Below are 20962 nucleotides of genomic sequence, written 5' to 3'. Positions count from 1 at the left end.
TGTTTCCAAGGTCTGATTGGTTCGTTCGGTCTGGCCATTAGTCTGAGGATGGAAAGCCGAGGAAAAACACAAGTCAATGCCCATCCTGGCACAAAAGGCTCGCCAAAACCTCGAAACAAACTGGGAACCTCTGTCAGAAACGATATTCTCTGGAATGCCATGTAAACGAACCACATGCTGGAAGAACAATGGCACCAAATCAGAGGAGGAAGGTAATTTAGACAAGGGTACCAAATGGACCATCTTAGAGAAGCAATCACAAACCACCCAAATGACTGACATTTTTTGAGAGACGGGAAGATCTGAAATAAAATCCATAGAGATATGTGTCCAAGGCCTCTTTGGGACCGGCAAGGGCAAAAGCAACCCACTGGCACCAGAACAGCAGGGCTTAGCCCGAGTACAAATCCCACAGGACTGCACAAAAGAACGCACATCCCGCGACAGAGATGGCCACCAAAAGGATCTAGCCACTAACTCTCTGGTACCAAAGATTCCAGGATGTCCAGCCAACACCGAACAATGAACCTCAGAGATAACTTTATTCGTCCACCTATCAGGGACAAACAGTTTCTCCGCTGGGCAACGATCAGGTTTATTAGCCTGAAATTTTTGCAGCACTCGCCGCAAGTCAGGGGAGATGGCAGACACAATTACTCCCTCTTTGAGAATACTCGCCGGCTCAGATAAACCCGGAGAGTCGGGCACAAAACTCCTAGACAGGGCATCCGCCTTCACATAATTAGAGCCCGGAAGGTACGAAACCACAAAGTCAAAACGGGCAAAAAACAGCGACCAACGAGCCTGCCTAGGATTCAACCGCTTGGCAGACTCGAGATAAGTCAAGTTCTTATGATCAGTCAAGACCACCACGCGATGCTTAGCTCCTTCAAGCCAATGACGCCACTCCTCGAATGCCCACTTCATGGCCAGCAACTCTCGATTGCCAACATCATAATTTCGCTCAGCAAGCGAAAACTTCCTGGAAAAGAAGGCGCATGGTTTCATCACCGAGCAATCAGAACTTCTCTGCGACAAAACAGCCCCCGCTCCAATTTCAGAAGCATCAACCTCGACCTGGAACAGAAGCGAAACATCTGGTTGACACAACACAGGGGCAGAAGAAAAACGATGCTTCAACTCTTGAAAAGCTTCCACAGCAGCAGAAGACCAATTGACCACATCAGCACCCTTCTTGGTCAAATCGGTCAATGGTTTAGCAATACTAGAAAAATTGCAGATGAAGCGACGATAAAAATTAGCAAAGCCCAGGAACTTTTGCAGACTTTTCAGAGATGTCGGCTGAGTCCAATCATGGATGGCTTGGACCTTAACAGGGTCCATCTCGACAGTAGAAGGGGAAAAAATGAACCCCAAAAATGAAACCTTCTGAACACCAAAGAGACACTTTGATCCCTTCACAAAGAATTAGCACGCAGGACCTGAAACACCATTCTGACCTGCTTCACATGAGACTCCCAATCATCTGAGAATATCAAAATATCATCCAAGTATACAATCAGGAATTTATCTAGGTACTCTCGGAAGATGTCATGCATAAAGGACTGAAACACTGATGGAGCATTGGCAAGTCCGAATGGCATTACTAGATACTCAAAATGGCCCTCGGGCGTATTAAATGCAGTTTTCCATTCATCGCCTCGCTTAAAATGCACAAGATTATACGCACCACGAAGATCTATCTTGGTGAACCAACTAGCCCCCTTAATCCGAGCAAACAAATCAGATAACAGCGGCAAGGGGTACTGAAATTTAACCGTGATCTTATTTAGAAGGCGGTAATCTATACAAGGTCTCAGCGAACCATCCTTCTTGGCCACAAAAAAAGAACCCTGCTCCTAATGGCGACGATGACGGGCGAATATGCCCCTTCTCCAAGGACTCCTTCACGTAACGCCGCATAGCGGCGTGCTCAGGCACAGATAAATTAAACAGTCGACCTTTTGGGAATTTACTACCAGGAATCAAATCGATAGCACAATCACAATCCCTATGCGGAGGCAGGGTATCGGACTTGGGCTCATCAAATACATCCCGGTAATCAGACAAGAACTCTGGAACCTCAGAAGGGGTGGATGACGAAATAGACAGAAATGGGACATCACCATGTACCCCCTGACAACCCCAGCTGGACACAGACATGGATTTCCAATCTAATACTGGATTATGGACTTGTAGCCATGGCAACCCCAATACGACGACATCATGCAGATTATGCAACACCAGAAAGCGAATAACCTCCTGATGTGCAGGAGCCATGCACATGGTAAGCTGGGTCCAGTACTGAGGCTTATTCTTGGCCAAAGGCGTAGCATCAATTCCTCTCAATGGAATAGGACACTGCAAGGGCTCCAAAAAAAAAACCGCAACGCCTAGCATACTCCAAGTCCATCAAATTCAGGGCAGCGCCTGAATCCACAAATGCCATGACAGAATAAGATGACAAAGAGCAGATCAAGGTAACGGACAAAAGAAATTTTGACTGTACCGTACCAATGGTGGCAGACCTAGCGAACCGCTTAGTGCGCTTAGGACAATCAGAGATAGCATGAGTGGAATCATCACAGTAGAAACACAGCCCATTTTGACGTCTGTGTTCTTGCCGTTCAACTCTGGTGAAAGTCCTATCGCACTGCATAGGCTCAGGTTTATGCTCAGATAATACCGCCAAATGGTGTACAGATTTATGCTCACGCAAGCGTCGACCGATCTGAATGGCCAAAGACATAGACTCATTCAGACCAGCAGGCATAGGAAATCCCACCATGACATCCTTAAGGGCTTCAGAGAGACCCTTTCTGAAAATAGCTGCGAGCGCACCTTCATTCCATTGAGTGAGTACGGACCATTTTCTAAATTTCTGACAATATACCTCTATCTCATCCTGACCCTGACACAGAGCCAGCAAATTTTTTTCTGCCTGATCCACTGAATTAGGTTCATCGTACAGCAATCCGAGCGACAGGAAAAATGCATCAATATTACTTAATGCAAGATCTCCTGGCGCAAGAGAAAATGCCCAGTCCTGAGGGTCGCCACGTAAAAAAGAAATAATGATCCTAACTTGTTGAACTGGGTCACCAGAGGAGCGAGGTTTCAAAGCCAGAAATAGTTTACAATTATTTTTGAAACTCAGAAATTTAGTTCTATCTCCAAAAAACAAATCAAGAATAGGAATTCTTGGTTCTAACATAGAATTCTGAACCACAAAGTCTTGAATATTTTGTACTCTTGCCGTGAGCTGATCCACACATGAAGACAGACCTTTAATGTCCATCGCTACACCTGTGTCCTGAACCACCCAAATGTCTAGGGGAAAAAAAGGCAAAACACAGTGCAGAGAAAAAAAAATGGTCTCAGAACTTCTTTTTTCCCTCTATTGAGAATCATTAGTACTTTTGGCCTCCAGTACTGTTATGATTAGGTAATTCAGTACCACAATGGACATAGAAGTCAGAGCACATACAGTGACCTGACAATAACCCAAAAACATAGAACGAGCTCTGAGACATGGGAACTCTGCTGACCGCAAACCCTAATCCTCTCCAACCACACTAGAGGCAGCCGTGGATTGCGCCTAACGCTCCCTATGCAACTCGGCACAGCCTGAGATACTAGCTAGCCTGAAGATAGAAAATAAGCCTACCTTGCCTCAGAGAAATACCCCAAAGGAAAAGGCAGCCCCCACATATAATGACTGTGAGTTAAGATGAAAAGACAAACGTAGAGATGAAATAGATTAAGCAAAGTGAGGCCCGACTTTCTGAACAGAGCGAGGATAGGAAAGGTAACTTTGCGGTCAACACAAAACCCTACAAACAACCACGCAAAGGGGGCAAAAAGACCCTCCGTACCTACTAACTGCACGGAGGTACACCCTCTGCGTCCCAGAGCTTCCAGCAAGCAAGAAAAACCAAATAAGCAAGCTGGACAGGAAAAAACAGCAAACAAAATAACAAAAGCGGAACTTAGCTATGCAAAGCAGCAGGCCACAGGAATGATCCAGGAGGAAGCAAATCCAATACTAGAACATTGACTGGAGGCCAGGAACAAAGCACTAGGTGGAGTTAAATAGAGCAGCACCTAACGACTTCACCACATCACCTGAGGAAGGAAACTCAGAAGCCGCAGTACCACTCTCCTCCACCAACTGAAGCTCATAGAGAGAATCAGCCGAAGTACCACTTGTGACCACAGGAGGGAGCTCTGCCACAGAATTCACAACAGACACCACAAAAGCCAACTTAGCTCTGTCAGTAGGGTACAGTAGCGGGGATAATTCAAAGTGTAGTTGACACTGATTGAGAAACCCGCGGCATAATTTAGGATCCCTACCATACGGAGGTGGCCTGGCTAGATGGGGTGAGGGCTGTGGAACGGACGCCTGTACAGGAGCAGAAGCGGCATTCTGAAGGGAGAGAAGCCGATTTTCGACAGAGGCCATAAAATTCAAAATATGGGACTGAGTGTTCCGTTGTTGACTTAACTCTTGCTGAAAAGCCGCCAAGTGAGAGGCGGGTCAGTAGACTGTAACGCTGCGAGACGAGACTCCATGTTCTTGAGAAAGGACATGATTCTAGTCTGGTTCTCCTGAAAAAAAAGTAACTCCTTTTGAGTGGCAGAGACACCAGCGGGGTCTATGGCCTGGTGATACTGTGATGGTTCTAAAACGGAAAATGGAAAGTGGACCCTCTAGACCTCAACGATGAACCCCCCACGGACGAGCTGACCAGATAGATCACCCCCTATACAGGGAGAGTTAGGGGCAGGCCCATGAGGGACTATCGCCATGGAAGCTGGAGGACCAGGACGGGAGAAGACCAAGAGGAGGCGGAGATGGTAGGACCACAGGATGGGAGAGAACTGCAGGGACAGAGAACTGGCGGGTATGACTGGGACAAAAGGATAGCAGGAACACTGCAGCAACACAGACACTGCCGAAGCACTGCAGAGGCACAGGGACTGACGGAGGTACTGCAGCGGTACGGGGACTGAAAGAGGTATTGCAGTGACACAGGGACTGACAAAGGTACTGCAGCGGTAAAGGGACTGAAGGAGGTATTGCAGTACCACAGAGACTGACTGAGATATTGCAGGAAAGCTGAGACTGGCAGGATATTGGAAAAACAGGATTAACCCCAAAGTCAGAGGGTATGTACTAACAGGGACAAAGGGCGGCCAGGAGCACTTGAAGGAACAAATGATCACCAGTTACAGAGGGACGGCAGGAAGCAGTTTAAATATCTTAAGGCAGCGCGGCACTTCTGGGTACCAGTCCTCCAGAACCATAGAGAGGACGATAAGGAGCACCGACTTCTGGGTAGTAGTCCTCCAGGACCATAGAGAGGACGAAAAGGAGCGCCGACAGAAGATTAGAAGTGCGCGCGCAGCTCTGAACCTGGTATGCACGCACGCACGAGAAGCAGAGGCCAGGAGCGAGCGCAGAGGAGAAGCTGCAGAAGGAGGGGCACGCCAGGATGCTGAAGACAGGTAAGTATGACAGGGCTGAGAAGGCGGCAGCAGCGGTATGATAAATGTGTTTTGGCAGCGTAATAGTAGTCTACGAAACTGATATTTGTGACACCTGAGTGTGGCTGAGCATCAAAAAAAGTTGAATTTTTGCATGTGTTATCAGGGCTCCCAGCACAGAAGGCCTACACCGATCCCTCACTCAGGTCATCTTAATATAAAGTTCAATTCAAAGCTGTAAATGGTGGTCCAGACCCTGTTACCTCATGCATGACTGATTGCTTCCTTGCCATTCTAAATTTTGTACTGTTGGTAAATTGTGGTCACTTTCCTGGTGTCTGCTCCTGATTTAATGTGTTTTGGCAGCGTTTGGGAACTTTTGAAGGTGTTGTGTATGCGTTTGTTTTTTCTCTGATTGACTCCAATGGCATTTGGCTATGTTTAGTGAATATTCAACGAATAAATCGTAATCTGAACCGAACTTTAAAATATTCACTCATTTCTAGCAGCCACTTCGTCAGATCCACAGTATAAGAGTAATTTTAGCCAGATTCTTCCCCCCCTGGAAAGGGATGCCTGCATTCTGGAGTATCGAAACACGCTTGTACACAATCTTAAGAGTGGTTTTCCCTAAGACAGCAGTGAGGCACACAGTGTGCATTCCAGTTCTAAACGACCAACCCCGGGAAAGTCAAGGTGTCATCGCAAAAACTTGAGCACCATCAGCAATGTAAGTGGCATAAGCAATTTCTGTCAGTTGTTTCACACATTTTTTAAATCAGCCGAGCAGAGTACAAGTCTGACACATTGTAAATGACTGGAGAGGATGGTATAGGAGTAGCTGGAGCTCAATATCAATACCATCAGTGGGGATTTGAACCTTTTTCAATTTGTGAAAAAAGGAAGAGTAGCCTAAGCTTGTTTGTCACGCCTTGGAGGTTTTGTCATCCCCAGCAGCAAGCCTTCTCTCAAAAAGTGTATTCAGTGCTGCTGGTAGTGTTCTGACTAATAAGAGCATGCGGCTGTCCCCTAAAATTGTAGCCCACCTAACTTTTATCAAAATTAACAAGTCGTGGATCTCCAATGACTTTTGCACCCCAGTCGCAGATTGAGCAGACTAATTGATGGTGTCATTTTTAGTGTCATTTATCGATCTCTCATTATTGCAGTCTGTGCCATCTTTGTGGTGTCTTCTGTGTCTGCTGTTGCTACTAGTGATGGGCGAGTATAATAGTTACTCGGGTTTCTCCAAGCATGCTCTGGTGGTCTCAGAGTATTTTGACATGCTCGAAAATTTAGTTTTCGTCACCACAGCTGCAAGATTTGCGACTGGTGCCTACCCCTGCACTGGCCTATTTGTACCTACCTAACAGCGGAGGTTGGCACCCTATAACCTGCGCAATGGTACTCCCGCTTCAGGACGGCTCTCCCTGCTAACCCTATAGGGCCCTATTGTAGCAGGGAGTGCGATAGAAACTGAAAAGGTAGGTGAGAAAGAGGTGAGATGTTTCAGAAAGGTACATTTCTTGGCTTGATGATAGAAAACCCTGTATAGGTGTGCTTCTAGATAGCTAATAGTTCCTCTTCTTGATGATCTAAGAGAACTATCTTATAATGCTGCCAATAAACTATCTAGTTCTTGATGTTCTAATCGAGATACTAAACTAATTTTTATCAGATATTGTATAAACAAAGCCCACCTGGGACCTAATAGTCGGGGACACTAACAGATAAAGACGAATTATATATTATGGTGAAGCACAATGTAACGGCCAAGAAATCCTCTTTTATAACCCAAGACAATATACCAAAAATAGATAATATGCTCACATGAAAAATTATGTGCCTGTGTCAAAAAATTTGCTTATTCTTATATACAAAGTTGTTTCTTATCAACCCAATCACAATAGTCAGAGTATATAGACTGGTACCTTAGTCAGGACTAATGAATAGCAAAATCACACAAACATTAATGAACCATAAATAAATATGAGCCAACATACCTAGCAAAAAATGAGTCAACCCAACACAAAAAGATCAAAGGCCATGCCAATATTAACAAATATCACTCCAGGCCATGTTAAAACTCATACCCAGCAGGGGTTAAACAGGCCAGGTGAAAATGGATAAAAAAATCAGGCTCCGCAATATAAGGTTTGGCGAAGGTGGGAGCTAGCCGAAACCTCTGCCTACACTGGGCTCGTTCTAACCTCCGCTCGTTAAAACGGAGGTCAATACCAGTGGAGACAGCTATTAACTCCTCCAGTGTGGCAGGAATCTCCCTAGTAGCCAGAGCGTTCTTCACGTGATCAGCCAGCCCCCTTCAAAATATGGGGATAAGAGCTTTATCCAACCACTCCAGCTCAGATGCTAGGGTACGGAAGTGGATGGCAAAATGGCTGACCAAGGACAAACCCTGAGTCAATGCCAGCAGTTGGAGCGGCGTGTCATGGGAGACTCGAGGTCCTAAAAAGACCTGTTTCAGAGTGCTCAGGAACAGCGGAGCACTCTGCACCACATGATCGCCACGCTCCCACAGCGGCATAGCCCATTCCAGCGCCCTGTCCGACAAGAGAGACATAATAAATCCCACCTTTGCCCGCTCTGTGGGAAAACGTGCAGCCAGGAGCTAGAGGTAATTAGAGCACTGACTCACAAAACCCCTACAAGATTTACTATCTCCAGAAAATTTTTCTGGCAGCGGGAGGCGAGATAATGTTGGAACAGGGGTGGCAGTGGACAAGGTTGCTGCAGCCACGCTAGCAGCCTGTAAAGAAACTGCGGTAACATCCACAGCTGAGGTTGCGCTCTCAAGAGCCTCCAGCTGCTGGATATACCGCAAGGACTGCTGTATGTCCGCCATTTACAGGCCAGACCCTGGCTAGTATTCTGTTAGGGCTAGCGGAACGCACCGTGTAAATATAGATGTTTTATTGTATTTGATGCGTTCGCAGCCTGGGGTCCACCGTGCAGGAGAACCTGCTGCTAGCAATGGCGGCACTATATGGCGGTATGAACTAGCTCTGTTATTTCACAGAGTAGCCATGAAAGCAAAGTACTGCACCCTGTTAGACTTCACAGAGGCACAGGCTAACCGCCCAACAGAGAGCAGTCAGTGGTCATGCATGCACACAAAACTCCTCGCCGGAGGTGCCAGCATTCTAGGGGCTTATTTCACCCGGGTCCCTGAACACAATCTTACATGACCACACAGGCGCAGAGCACGTAACTTAGAAAGATACTAGTGCATGGCCTTCAATAGTTGCAGCAAGTACAGGACCTTCCTAGAAGGACCAATGAGAGGCTGCTACAGAGCCTGAGCACCTACAGGACCTTCCTGGAGGACAAATGGATCTAGCTGCAGTATCTGAACATGTGACCCTCGATCTCCACTGAGAGATCTTACTCTGGGCATGCTCACAACGAGAAAAGCAGGACTTAGTCCTAGAAGCATCTGCTCGCCGCTGCCCAGCACTGGCTTCAATGGCAGAAGCAGGAAAAGCAGCAGTAACTCTTTGTACAGAGTCAGAATGAGCAAGATGCTGGGACTGACGTCTCAGCTGAGCTGGCTCCACTGTGGCAGGAGAAGAATGGGAGACCGCAGCGGAGATGGCCCGAGATTCCCACTGTGCAGAGGCGGGAACTCGACCCCTAACAGTACCTTTTCAATTTCTATTGCACTCCCTGCCACAATAGGGCCCTATAGGGTGAGCAGGGAGAGCCATCGTGGAGTGGGGGCGCCATTGCGAGGGTTATAGGGTGCCAACCTCCGCTGTTAGTTAGGTACAAATAGGCCACTGCAGGGGTAGGCACCTCCCCATGGTGTTTTCATTACTTTTAAGGTATGATGTGGTTTTGTTTAGTAATTGTTTATTTTGTTTTGATAATTGGATAATAAACTTTTGTTTTTTTATATTAACGGAAGAGAAAACAGTGAGCTAACTTAGATTGGTCTCTTATTGATTCATTATTTGAAACTGTGATTCAATATGATTTGGGGCTACTAGACAGACTGAATATATGTGGGAATTCTTTAACAAATAGGCAATCTCCACATGTATTGGAGGTTGCACATTCAGTTGATGTTCGGTTTGTCTGAAGGCAGGATCAGTGACATCAGCAGTGGTGGCATACAGGGCTCACGTGATATGAATTTATGAATTTTACATGAACCAAACATGAGGAATGAGAAGGGGTTGTCCAAGTAGTGGACACCTCCTTTAACTTCAGGGTGTAATGCAGGAAACAGCCTGAAATAAGATTAATAAAGTTTCGTGACATCACAGCATTACTATAATCAGTGCTTTTCTCATCTACAGTGCATGTCTTCCATTAAACCATAGCACAATGAATGTTACAGTGAGAGAACATGGACACGCAGAGAACTTCTTAACAACAACAATGTTCTTTATAACTGGTTTTCAACAAATTATTGAAGAAATTGTGTTTGCCAAAGGAAGGCCATTCAGGCAGCCTCTATATACTAATTGTAAGTTGAAATATATAACAAATATGTATATCTTTAAAGGGAACATGTCACCATAAAAATGCAGATATCTCTCTCACGCTCTATCTTTCTATATATACTGTATATACAGTACAGACCAAAAGTTTGGACACACCTTCTCATTTAAAGATTTTTCTGTATTTTCATGACTATGGAAATTGTAAATTCACACTGAAGGCATCAAAACTATGAATTAACACATGTGGAATTATATACTTAACAAAAAAGTGTGAAACAACTGAAAATATGTCTTATATTCTAGGTTCTTTAAAGTAGCTTTTGCTTTGATTACTGCTTTGCACACTCTTGGCATTCTCTTAATGAGCTTCAAGAGGTAGTCACCGGAAATGGTCTTTCAACAATCTTGAAGGAGCTCCCAGAGATGCTTAGCACTTGTTGGCCCTTTTGCCTTCACTCTGTGGTCCAGCTCACCCCCAACCCATCTTGATTGGGTTCAGGTCTGGTGACTGTTGAGGCCAGGTAATCTGGCATAGTACCCCATCACTCTAGGTCAAATAGCCCTTACACAGCCTGGAGGTGTGTTTGGGGTCATTGTCCTGTTGAAAAATAAATGATGGTCCAACTAAACGCAAACCGGATGGAATAGCATGCCGCTGCAAGATACCGTGGTAGCCATGTTGGTTCAGTATGTCTTCAATTTTGAATAAATCCCCAACAGTGTCACCAGCAAAGCACCCCTACACCATCACACCTCCTCCTCCATGCTTCACGGTGTGCACCAGGCATGTACAGTCCATCCATTCACCTTTTCTGCGTCGCACAAAGACAAGGTGGTTGGAACCAAAGATCTCAAATTTGGACTCATCAGTAGAGTTGAGCGACTTTTACTTTTTAGGATCGAGTTGGGTTTCGCGAAACCCGACTTTATCAAAAGTCGGGTGAAATCGGCCAATTATTGCGAAAAGTCGGGGGCCGACAGAAACACGAAACCCAATGCAAGTCATTGGGGAATCAAAGTCAGCAGTGAGTGGAGGACAGGAAAACACCTACAGTGCCCATTTTAATGCCAAAAACATCAATTCTTATTGATAAGAATTTGAAATACAGGTAAGTATTTCAACTTTGCAAGTGCTGTGATCCTGAGCAAACAGGGGGGCCCACTAGTTGGCACTGGCACAGGGCCCCTCATAGTACGGCGGTGTGTTTGATGGTGGGCAGCGCTTCCCACTGCCAGAGACACTTTTGCGTACTATGAGGGGACCTGTGCCAGTGCCAACGAGTATGCCCCCCCACCTGATGAAGGAACCTGCACTTTCATCTGCACCTTCCTCTTTGTCCCCGTGTAACGTGGTATAGTATGCGAATAGGGGAACCTGACTTTCAGCAGGGTCAGATTCTAGCTGTGTAGAGTGCAAGGGGAATGTAGTGGTCTGGGTCAATGTACCAGCAGACTCATCTAGCAGTGGCTGGGCAATGGGCAGGATGAGGAGGAAACACAGATATAGGCCCAAATAAGAAAGTAGGCTAAATCCAGTTCAAAATTGGTAACAGGACTCAACTGACGGCATTGCTTTGTTCAGCGGAGGACAACTGTAAGGAGTGGCTGACACAGTTACTAGGCCTAAAATAAAAAAGTAGGTTAAATGCAGTTCAAAATTGCTAACAGGAGTACACATGCGGCATTGCTTTTTTCAGCAGAGGAGGACAACTGTTATGAGAGGCTCACACAGTTACTAGGCCCAAGTAAGTAATTAGGCTAAATGCAGTTCAAAATTGGTAAGAGGAGTACACAGGCGCATAGCTTTGTTCAGTGGAGGATAACTGTAATAAGTGGCTCAAACAGACTGAGTAGGCCTAAAATAAAAAAGTAGGCTAAATGCATTTCAAAATTGGTAAGAGGAGTACAAAGGTGGCATAGCTTTTTTCAGCGGAGGAGGACAACTGTTATGAGAGGCTCACATAGTTACTAGGCCCAAGTAAGTAATTAGGTTAAATGCAGTTCAAAATTGGTAAGAGGAGTACACAGGCGGCATAGCTTTGTTCAGCGGAGGAGGACAACTGTTATGAGAGGTTCACACAGTTACTAGGCCCAAGTAAGTAATTAGGCTAAATGCATTTCAAAATTGGTAAGAGGAGTACACAGGTGGCATTGCTTTGTTCAGTGGAGGACAACTGTAATAAGTGGCTCAGGCAGACTGAGTAGGCCTAAAGTAAAAAAGTAGGCTAAATGCAGTTCAAAATTGGTAAGAGGAGTACACAGGCGGCATAGCTTTATTGAGCGGAGGAGGACAACTGTTATGAGAGGCTTACACAGATTTAGTAGGCCTAAAATAAAAAAGTAGGCTAAATGCAGTTCAAAATAGGTAAGAGGAGTTCACAGGTGGCATAGCTTTGTTCAGTGGAGGACAACTGTAATAAGTGGCTGGCACAGTTAGTAGGCCAAAATAATAAAGTGGACTAAATGTCAGCCAAAAAAAATGTTCATAAATAAACTGGTGGCATAGCTAGGTAAAGGGGTGGGCTCCTCTGCTGAGTAGTAGACAGTGGTAGTTGGCTCAAAGTATTAACTGGTCTAAATGGAGGCCAGGGCCCCTGTATATTTTTACTATCATCTATCATTTCAACAAATTTGTATTGACAGTGCCATTGAAGGATTTAACAGCACAGACTACACAGTGGTGGAACAGGGAGAGGTAAGTTTTGCAAGTGGTAGAGCACTGTTCGAGCTGGGGGAGAACACTCTATTGTGGGCGGCGGTACTGGCACAGGGCCCCTCATATTACGACGGTGTGTCTGATGTTGGTTATGCACCACCACCATCAGAGACACTTCATTGTACTATGAGGGACCCTGTGCCAGTGCCGTCGCCCAAGAGTGGGCACACCCACCTGTCCAGGCAAACGGCATTCGCATGGGTGCTTGCGCCAAGTGGTGACCACGGCCTTGTGGGGGGAGTCAGCCCTTTTAGGGAGGTATAAAAATGGCCTATGGGGACATTCAGCAGCTGCAAATGGAGGAATTGGAGCAGTCAGTAAGAGGAGGCCAAAAGCAAGACATTTTTAAGGCAAGCTGCGTGTCAGCAGGGGAAGGTGGGGCAAAATAATTTGAAATCCATGATTGGTTCATTTTAATGAAGGTTAGATCATCAACATTTCTGGTAGCCAGACGTGTCCTTTTTTTGGTCAGTATTGAACCAGCAGCATTTAAGACTCTTTCTGATAGCACACTAGCAGCTGGGCAAGCGAGCTCCTGTAATGCATATTCTGCCAATTCAGGCCAGGTGTCTATTTTAGATGCCCAGTAATAAAAGGGGAATGATCTGTGAGGGAGAACATCGATAAGGGAGGAAAAATAGTTGGTAACCATACTGGACATATGCTGTCTCCTGTCACTTTGAATCGATGCAGCAGTACCTGTTGTGTCAGCGGTCATTGCAAAATCACTCTACAACCTGGTCATAAAACCCCTCTGTCCAATGCCATTTTGGATTTGTGCACCTCTAACACCTCTGCCATGTTGCCCCCTACAGCTCGTGTGAGAACCATCACCGCCGCTGTGTGCTGGGAATGCCTGAACCAAACGGTCTACAAGGATTGCTTGTTTGGTAGCCAATATTTGCTCCAGGTTCTCATGTGGCATGATATTATGTAATTTTCCTTTGTATCGTGGATCCAGGAGGCAGGCCAACCAGTAATCGTCATCGGTCATCATTTTGATAATGTGGGGGTCCTTTTTAGGATACGCAAGGCATAATCTGCCATGAGGGCCAATGCTCCAGGTGTCAATTCACTGCTTGTGCTGGGTTGAGGAGCACTTTCTTGCAAATCAACATCACTTGTGCCCACCCGCAAAAACCTGTACCTGACCTTGCAACGCCACCAGTTTCTATTGCCCCCTGAGAAGCATCCTCCCCCCATAAATATTCATCCCCATCATCCTCCTCCTCCTCTTCGTCCCCCACCTCGTCCAGGAGAGTTCCCTGACCAGACAATGGCTGACTGTCATCAAGGCTTCCCTCCTCCTCGGCTGCAGACACCTGCTCCTTGATGTACGTCAAACTTTGCATCAGCAGACGCATAAGTGGGATGCTCATGCTTATGATGGTGTCGTCTGCACTTACCAGCCGTGTGCATTCCTCAAAACACTGAAGGACTTAACAGAGGTCTTGGAGCTTCGATCACTGCACACCAAACAACTCCATGTCTGCCATCCAACTGCCTGCCCGTGTATGTGTATCCTCCCACAAATAAATGACAGCACGCCTCTGTTCACACAGTCTCTGAAGCATGTGCAGTGTGGAGTTCCACCTTGTTGCAACGTCGATTATTAGGCGGTGCTGGGGAAGATTCAGCGATCACTGATGGTTCTGCATACGGGTGGAGTGTACGGGCGACCAGCGGATGTGCGAGCAAAGTATTTGCACCTTCAGGAGCAGGGCTGGTAACTCCGGATACTTTTTCAGGAATCACTGCACCACCAGGTTCAAGGTGTGAGCCAGGCAAGGAATGTGTTTCAATTCTAAAAGTGCTATGGCAGCCATAAAATTTCTTCCATTATCACTGACTACCTTGCCTGCCTCCAGATGTACACTGCCCAGCCATGACTGAGTTTCTTGCTGCAAGTACTCGGCCAGTACTTCCGCGGTGTGTCTGTTGTCGCCCAAACACTTCATTTTTAGCACAGCCTGCTGACGCTTACCACTAGATGTTCCATAATGGGACACCTCGTGTGCAACACTGGCAGCTGTGGATGGAGTGGTCGTGCGACTGCGCTCTGTGGACGAGCTTTCACTTCTGGAGGAGGAGGGGTGGTGAACGCCTACTGCATACTTTCCTAGACCGTGGGCTAGGCAGAACTGTCCCACTATGGCTGTCCCCTCTGGACCCTGCATCCACCACATTAACCCAGTGCGCCGTGATGGACATTGAACTTCCCTGGCCATGCCTACTGGTCCATGCATCTGTTGTGAGGTGCACCTTTCTACTGACTGATTGCCTCAGTGCATGAACAATGCGGTCTTTGATATGCTGGTGGAGCGCTAGGATGGCTTTTCTCGCAAAGAAGTGTCAACTGGGTAGGTCATAGCGTTGTACTGCGTAGGCCATCAGGGCTTTGAAAGCTTTGCTTTCAACCAACCGGTAGGGCATCATCTCTAATGAGATTAGTCTAGCAATGTGGGTGTTCAAACCCTGTATATGCGGATGAGAGGATGAGTACTTTCTTTTCCTAAAGAGAGTCTTTTGTAGGGTGAGCTGGACTGGAGAGCTGCATATGGTGGAACTATAATGCAAGGAGGAAAAAACAGAGCATTGATGAACATTTTCAATAAACTTTATTGAGGGAGGGACAGATGGTAACAAACCGGACACTGATAGTAAGTAAACTTCCCTTGAGGAAGCGGTATTTTGTGGCCGCGAAACGCGCGTCGGGGACCACCTCCCGACTGTCTCTCCACCCTGCCCTGATACCTGCTAAGTTCTTGCCCCCATGCCAGCTACCACGACCTTTGGTGTTTCCATGGAGTTTTAGCATGGACGGTATTGCTGTGTGTATGGGTGCTTGCCTCTCAGGTTAGGCACACTTGTGCCCTTACTTACTTGTCCGTAGACCTGATAAGCCCTGTTTTTGCCCCCATGTCAGCTTATATGATTTTTGGTACCATTATGGTGTCCTAGTAAGTACTGTTTTGCTGCATGTATGGGTAGGTGTTTTTCAGGGTAGACACACTTGTGCCTTAGTTTACTTACTATCAGTGTCCGGTTTGTTACCATCTTTCCCTCCCTCTTTCTGGGGGGTTGGGCAGGGGTCCGCTGTGTGCTTCCACTTTTGGTAGTCACACTAGGGGAGAGTATGTGTATGGGGGCTCTTTTCAGCACATCTCAACCATTCATCTTTGTTCGTATTACTTTATGATACTTGATATGAAATTAGATGTTATTGTACTGGTCATGGAATAAAGTTTATTGAAAATGTTCATCAATGCTCTGTTTTTTCCTCCTTGCATTATGATATGTTTTGAGCGGATTTAGTGAGTTCGGGGTCTATTGGCGGGACTTTCGCCAGAACTCGTTTTCTCACATTATGCAGTTGGGATCTTTGTTCTCATATGATGGAACTAGCAGTGATGGTGGACATTTCAGATTGAGAGAGGGTTGGTAATGGTATTATTGATGTTGGCCTACCTACAGTGTTTCATACCCAGAACTTTGTGATTCCATGACTGCTTTGGCCTTGCGATGATACCTCCACATTTGGTGCTGGTGGTGTCCTAACCGGTGGACTTCCAGTGAGGGAAGCAATGTAGCGTTGCTGACTACCTTCATTCTGAGCAGGTGCACCAACGGTACTGGACGTTTGGTAGTTAGTCCAGGCTTGCAAGTGCATGCTGGTTAAATGTCTACGCATGCACGTTGTATTTAAATTTAGGAGATTCTTCCCTCTGCTAAAGGTCTTTGAGCACTTCTTACAGATAACTTTGCACTGATCATTCGGATCTTGCTTAAAAAATGCCCACACTGCACTCTTCCTACTATGGATTACCTTTTCAGGCATTGCACGCTGTGCTACTTTCACCGGATGGCCACGCTGTCCTAAAACTGTTTTTGTTTTTGACAAACGTTTTGGGCCAGATACGGGCCTGCCAGATGAAAGCTGTTGCGATGTAGATGGCTGCTGCGGATCATCCTCCTCCGCTTCTGAGCTACTGGCAGCGGCACCCTCTTCCCCCAATGGCTGCCAATCTGGGTCAACAACTGGGTCATCTATCACCTCCTCTTCAATGTTATGTGCACCTTCCTCTGTGTCACCGTGTAAGGTGCTATAGCGTTCGGGACGGGGCACCACAGTCTCATCAGGGTCAGATTCTGGCTCAGTACACTGCGAGGGCAATGTAGTGATCTGAGTCAATGGAACAGCATAATAATCTAGCTGTGGCTGTGCATCAGTGCACTCCATGTCCGAGTCATCTTGTAATGGGCAGTTAACAATTTCCCTTTCTAACCCAGGCATGGTATGTGTAAAGAGCTCCATGGAGTAACCTGTAGTGTCGCCTGACGCATCCTTCACTTTTGGTTTGGGTGAAGGACACAAGGAAACGTCTTGTTCCTGACCAGGAGCATCCACTGACGACTCGCTGCTTTTATATTTGGAACTTTCTGAAGAGGAAGCGAAAGAGCTAGAGGCTGAGTCAGCAAGGAAAGCAAAAACTTTTTCCTGCTGCTCCGGCTTTAAAAGCTGTTTTCCTACTCCCAGATAAGGGAGTCTTTGAGGCCTTGTGTAGCCAGACGATGACGCTGGCTCAACACCTCCAGCCTTAGGTGCTATTGTGCTTTTGCCACTACCACCAGATGCACCACCACCACCATCAGTACCAGCTGACAACCACCACCCACGGGCTCTTCCACGAGACTTCCTCATTTTTTGGAAAATCTAACCAAAATAACAACCATTATATGGTACTGTAAAACAAGGTAGAAGGTGTATATAAACTTGTTGAGAATTTAAATCTCCATTTTTTGGGGGGAGACTGAACCAAAACTCAGGCCCTGTGCATAAAACAACACAATGTAAGTGGCAGAAAGTGGCTGGCTGATATACGACACACAAACCGGAATGAAGTTTATCCACTTTGTGAGAATTTGAATCTCACTTTTTTGGGGGGAGACTGAACCAAAACTCAGGCCCAGTGTATGTAACAATGCAATCTAAGTGGTAGAAAGTGGCTGGCTGATATACGACACACAAATGGGAATGAAGTTTATCCACTTTGTGAGAATTTGAATCTCACTTTTTTGAGGGGAGACTGAACCAAAACTCAGGCCCAGTGTATATAACAATGCAATCTAAGTGGCAGAAATTGGCTGGCTGATATACGAAAAACAAACAGGAATGAAGTATATCCACTTTGTGAGAATTTGAATCTCACTTTTTTGGGGGGAGACTGAACCAAAACTCAGGCCCAGTGTATATAACAACGCAATCTAAGTGGCAGAAAGTGGCTGGCTGATATACGACAAACTAACAGGACTGAAGTATATCCACTTTGTGAGAATTTGAATCTCACTTTTTTTTGGGAGACTGAATCAAAACTCAGGCCCAGTGTATATAACAACGCAATCTAAGTGGCAGAAAGTGGCTGGAAGATATATGAAAAAATACAAGGACTGTAGTACTATTTCAATATTCCTACAAGGAAAAGTATGGCAGCAATAAAAAGGACTGCTGCACACAAAAGTGTGGACAAATAAACAAGATAACTGTGCAGAAAGGAGCAACAGGATTTTTGCTTTTCAAAAAGCAGTTGGTTTGCACAGCAGCATGCAAACAGCAATGCAGCTATCAGGGAGCCTTATAAGGCAGCCTAATAAGCTACAGAGCTGATGCACAAAAATATAGCCTTCACTGTCCCTGCAAACAAATGTTGGTGTTGGACAGTGGAAATCGCTACAGCACAAGCAGTTTTGGGGTTAATCTTCCCTCTCTAATTATATCCCTTCTTCTGATGAAGCTGCAGCAACCTCTCCCTATGCTAACATCGGCAGAAGTAAGATGGCGGTCGGCGTGCATGCCCCCCTTATAGCCCCTGTGACACCGCAGAAAGCAAGCCAATCGCTGTCATGCCCTTCTCTAAGATGGTGGGGACCGATACCTATGTCATCACGCTGCCCACACTCTGCGTCCTCCTTCATTGGATGAGAAATGGCGCTGAAAGCTTCATACAAACGCAACTTTGGCGCGCTGATCGCCGACCTCATGGCCGATCCCACAGTAGGGTCGGGTCGGGTTTCATGAAACCCTACAAGTCAGCGATTTTTTAATTTGTCTGATCCGTTTCGCTCAACCCTAGATTAAACTGTTAATTGACTGCTCCTGCCTTGTGCTTCCTGTACATTGCTTTCGGTCTCCTGCTTTACATTTTTATGGTTTGAATCTTTAAAAGTGATTAGTACCATCTAAAGAAAACGTTTGTCTTAATCCACCAAAACTTTTTCTCCAGAATTCTGGTATAAAAAGTTTTTAAGAGTTATAACATTTTAGTGCAATGTGATATTGCACAAAAATGTTGCAACTTTTGAAGTTTTCACATATTTTTTTTCCTAGCTCTGACGGGGTGTGGCGATCCTTCCTCTTCATATTCATGATGTTCACTGCACAACAAATCCTACTTCAGCTTGCATTGGAGTAAGATTTGTGGCGAGGTGCTCTGTTATGGCTGGTAATTCAGTACCACAATGGACATAGAAGTCAGAGCACATACAGTGATCTGACAATAACCCAAAAACATAGAACGAGCTCTGAGACGTGGGAACTCTGCTGACCGCAATCCCTAATCCTCTCCAACCACACTAGAGGCAGCCGTGAATTGCGCCTAACGCTCCCTATGCCACTCGGCACAGCCTGAGAAACTAGCTAGCCTGAAGATAGAAAATAAGCCTACCTTGCCTCAGAGAAATACCCCAAAGGAAAAGGCAGCCCCCCACATATGACTGTGAGTTAAGATGAAAAGACAAACATAGAGATGAAATAGATTTAGCAAAGTGAGGCCCGACTTTCTGAACAGAGCGAGGATAGGAAAGGTAACTTTGCGGTCAACACAAAACCCTACAAACAACCACGCAAAGGGGCAAAAAGACCCTCCGTATCGACTAACGGCACGGAGGTACACCCTCTGCGTCCCAGAGCTTCCAGCAAGCAAGAAAAACCAAATAAACAAGCTGGACAGATAAAACAGCAAACAAAAATAACACAAGAGCAACATAGCTATGCAGAGCAGCAGACCACAGGAACGATCCAGGAGGAAGCAAGTCCAATACTAGAACAGTGACTGGAAGCCAGGATCAAAGCACTAGGTGGAGTTAAATAGAGCAGCACCTAACGACTTCACCACATCACCTGAGGAAGGAAACTCAGAAGCCGCAGTACCACTCTCCTCCACCAACGGAAGCTCATAGAGAGAATCAGCCGAAGTACCACTTGTGACCACAGGAGGGAGCTCTGCCACAGAATTCACAACAGTACCCCCCCCTTGAGGAGGGGTCACCGAACCCTCACCAGAGCCCCCAGGACGACCAGGATGAGCCATATGAAAGGCACGAACAAGATCGGGAGCATGGACATCAGAGGCAAAGACCCAGGAATTATCTTCCTGAGCATAACCCTTCCACTTAACCAGATACTGGAGTTTCCGTCTTGAAACACGAGAATCCAAAATCTTCTCCACAATATACTCCAACTCCCCCTCCACCAAAACCGGGGCAGGAGGATCAACAGATGGAACCATAGGTGCCACATATCTCTGCAACAATGACCTATGGAATACGTTATGGATGGAAAAAGAATCTGGAAGGGTCAAACGAAAAGACACAGGATTAAGAACCTCAGAAATCCTATAAGGACCAATGAAACGAGGTTTAAACTTAGGAGAGGAAACCTTCATAGGAATATGACGAGAAGACAACCTAACCAAATCCCCAACACGAAGTCGGGGACCCACACAGCGTCTGCGATTAGCAAAATGTTGAGCCTTCTCCTGGGACAAGGTCAAATTGTCCACTACATGAGTCCAAATCTGCTGCAACCTGTCCCCCACCGTATCCACACCAGGACAGTCCGAAGACTCAACCTGCCCTGAAGAGAAACGAGGATGGAACCCAGAGTTGCAGAAAAACGGCGAAACCAAGGTAGCCGAGCTGGCCCGATTATTAAGGGCGAACTCAGCCAAAGGCAAAAAGGACACCCAGTCATCCTGATCAGCAGAAACAAAGCATCTCAGATATGTTTCCAAGGTCTGATTGGTTCGTTCGGTCTGGCCATTATTCTGAGGATGGAAAGCCGAGGAAAAAGACAAGTCAATGCCCATCCTTGCACAAAAGGCTCGCCAAAACCTCGAAACAAACTGGGAACCTCTGTCAGAAACGATATTCTCTGGAATGCCATGTAAACGAACCACATGCTGGAAGAACAATGGCACCAAATCAGAGGAGGAAGGTAATTTGGACAAGGGTA

At 46.2% G+C, this 20962-nt stretch overlaps 1 protein-coding gene across 1 annotated transcript in view; it reads left to right on the top strand.

Annotated features, from left to right (window-relative positions):
* LOC138638114 (probable cation-transporting ATPase 13A4) overlaps positions 1 to 20962 on the top strand; it is a 385556-nt gene that overhangs the window by 338476 nt on the left and 26118 nt on the right. Inside the window, exon 27 of the mRNA XM_069727134.1 lies at positions 9810 to 9979. Coding sequence (XP_069583235.1) covers positions 9810 to 9979 — 170 coding nt within the window. The remainder of the gene's footprint in view (positions 1 to 9809; positions 9980 to 20962) is intronic.

The sequence above is a fragment of the Ranitomeya imitator genome, chromosome 5, assembly GCF_032444005.1.
Source record: "Ranitomeya imitator isolate aRanImi1 chromosome 5, aRanImi1.pri, whole genome shotgun sequence".
In the NCBI taxonomy this organism is placed as follows: domain Eukaryota; kingdom Metazoa; phylum Chordata; class Amphibia; order Anura; family Dendrobatidae; genus Ranitomeya; species Ranitomeya imitator.
The sequence above is the reverse complement of the archived record's forward strand: the minus strand, read 5'-3'. Positions and strand labels throughout refer to the sequence as shown.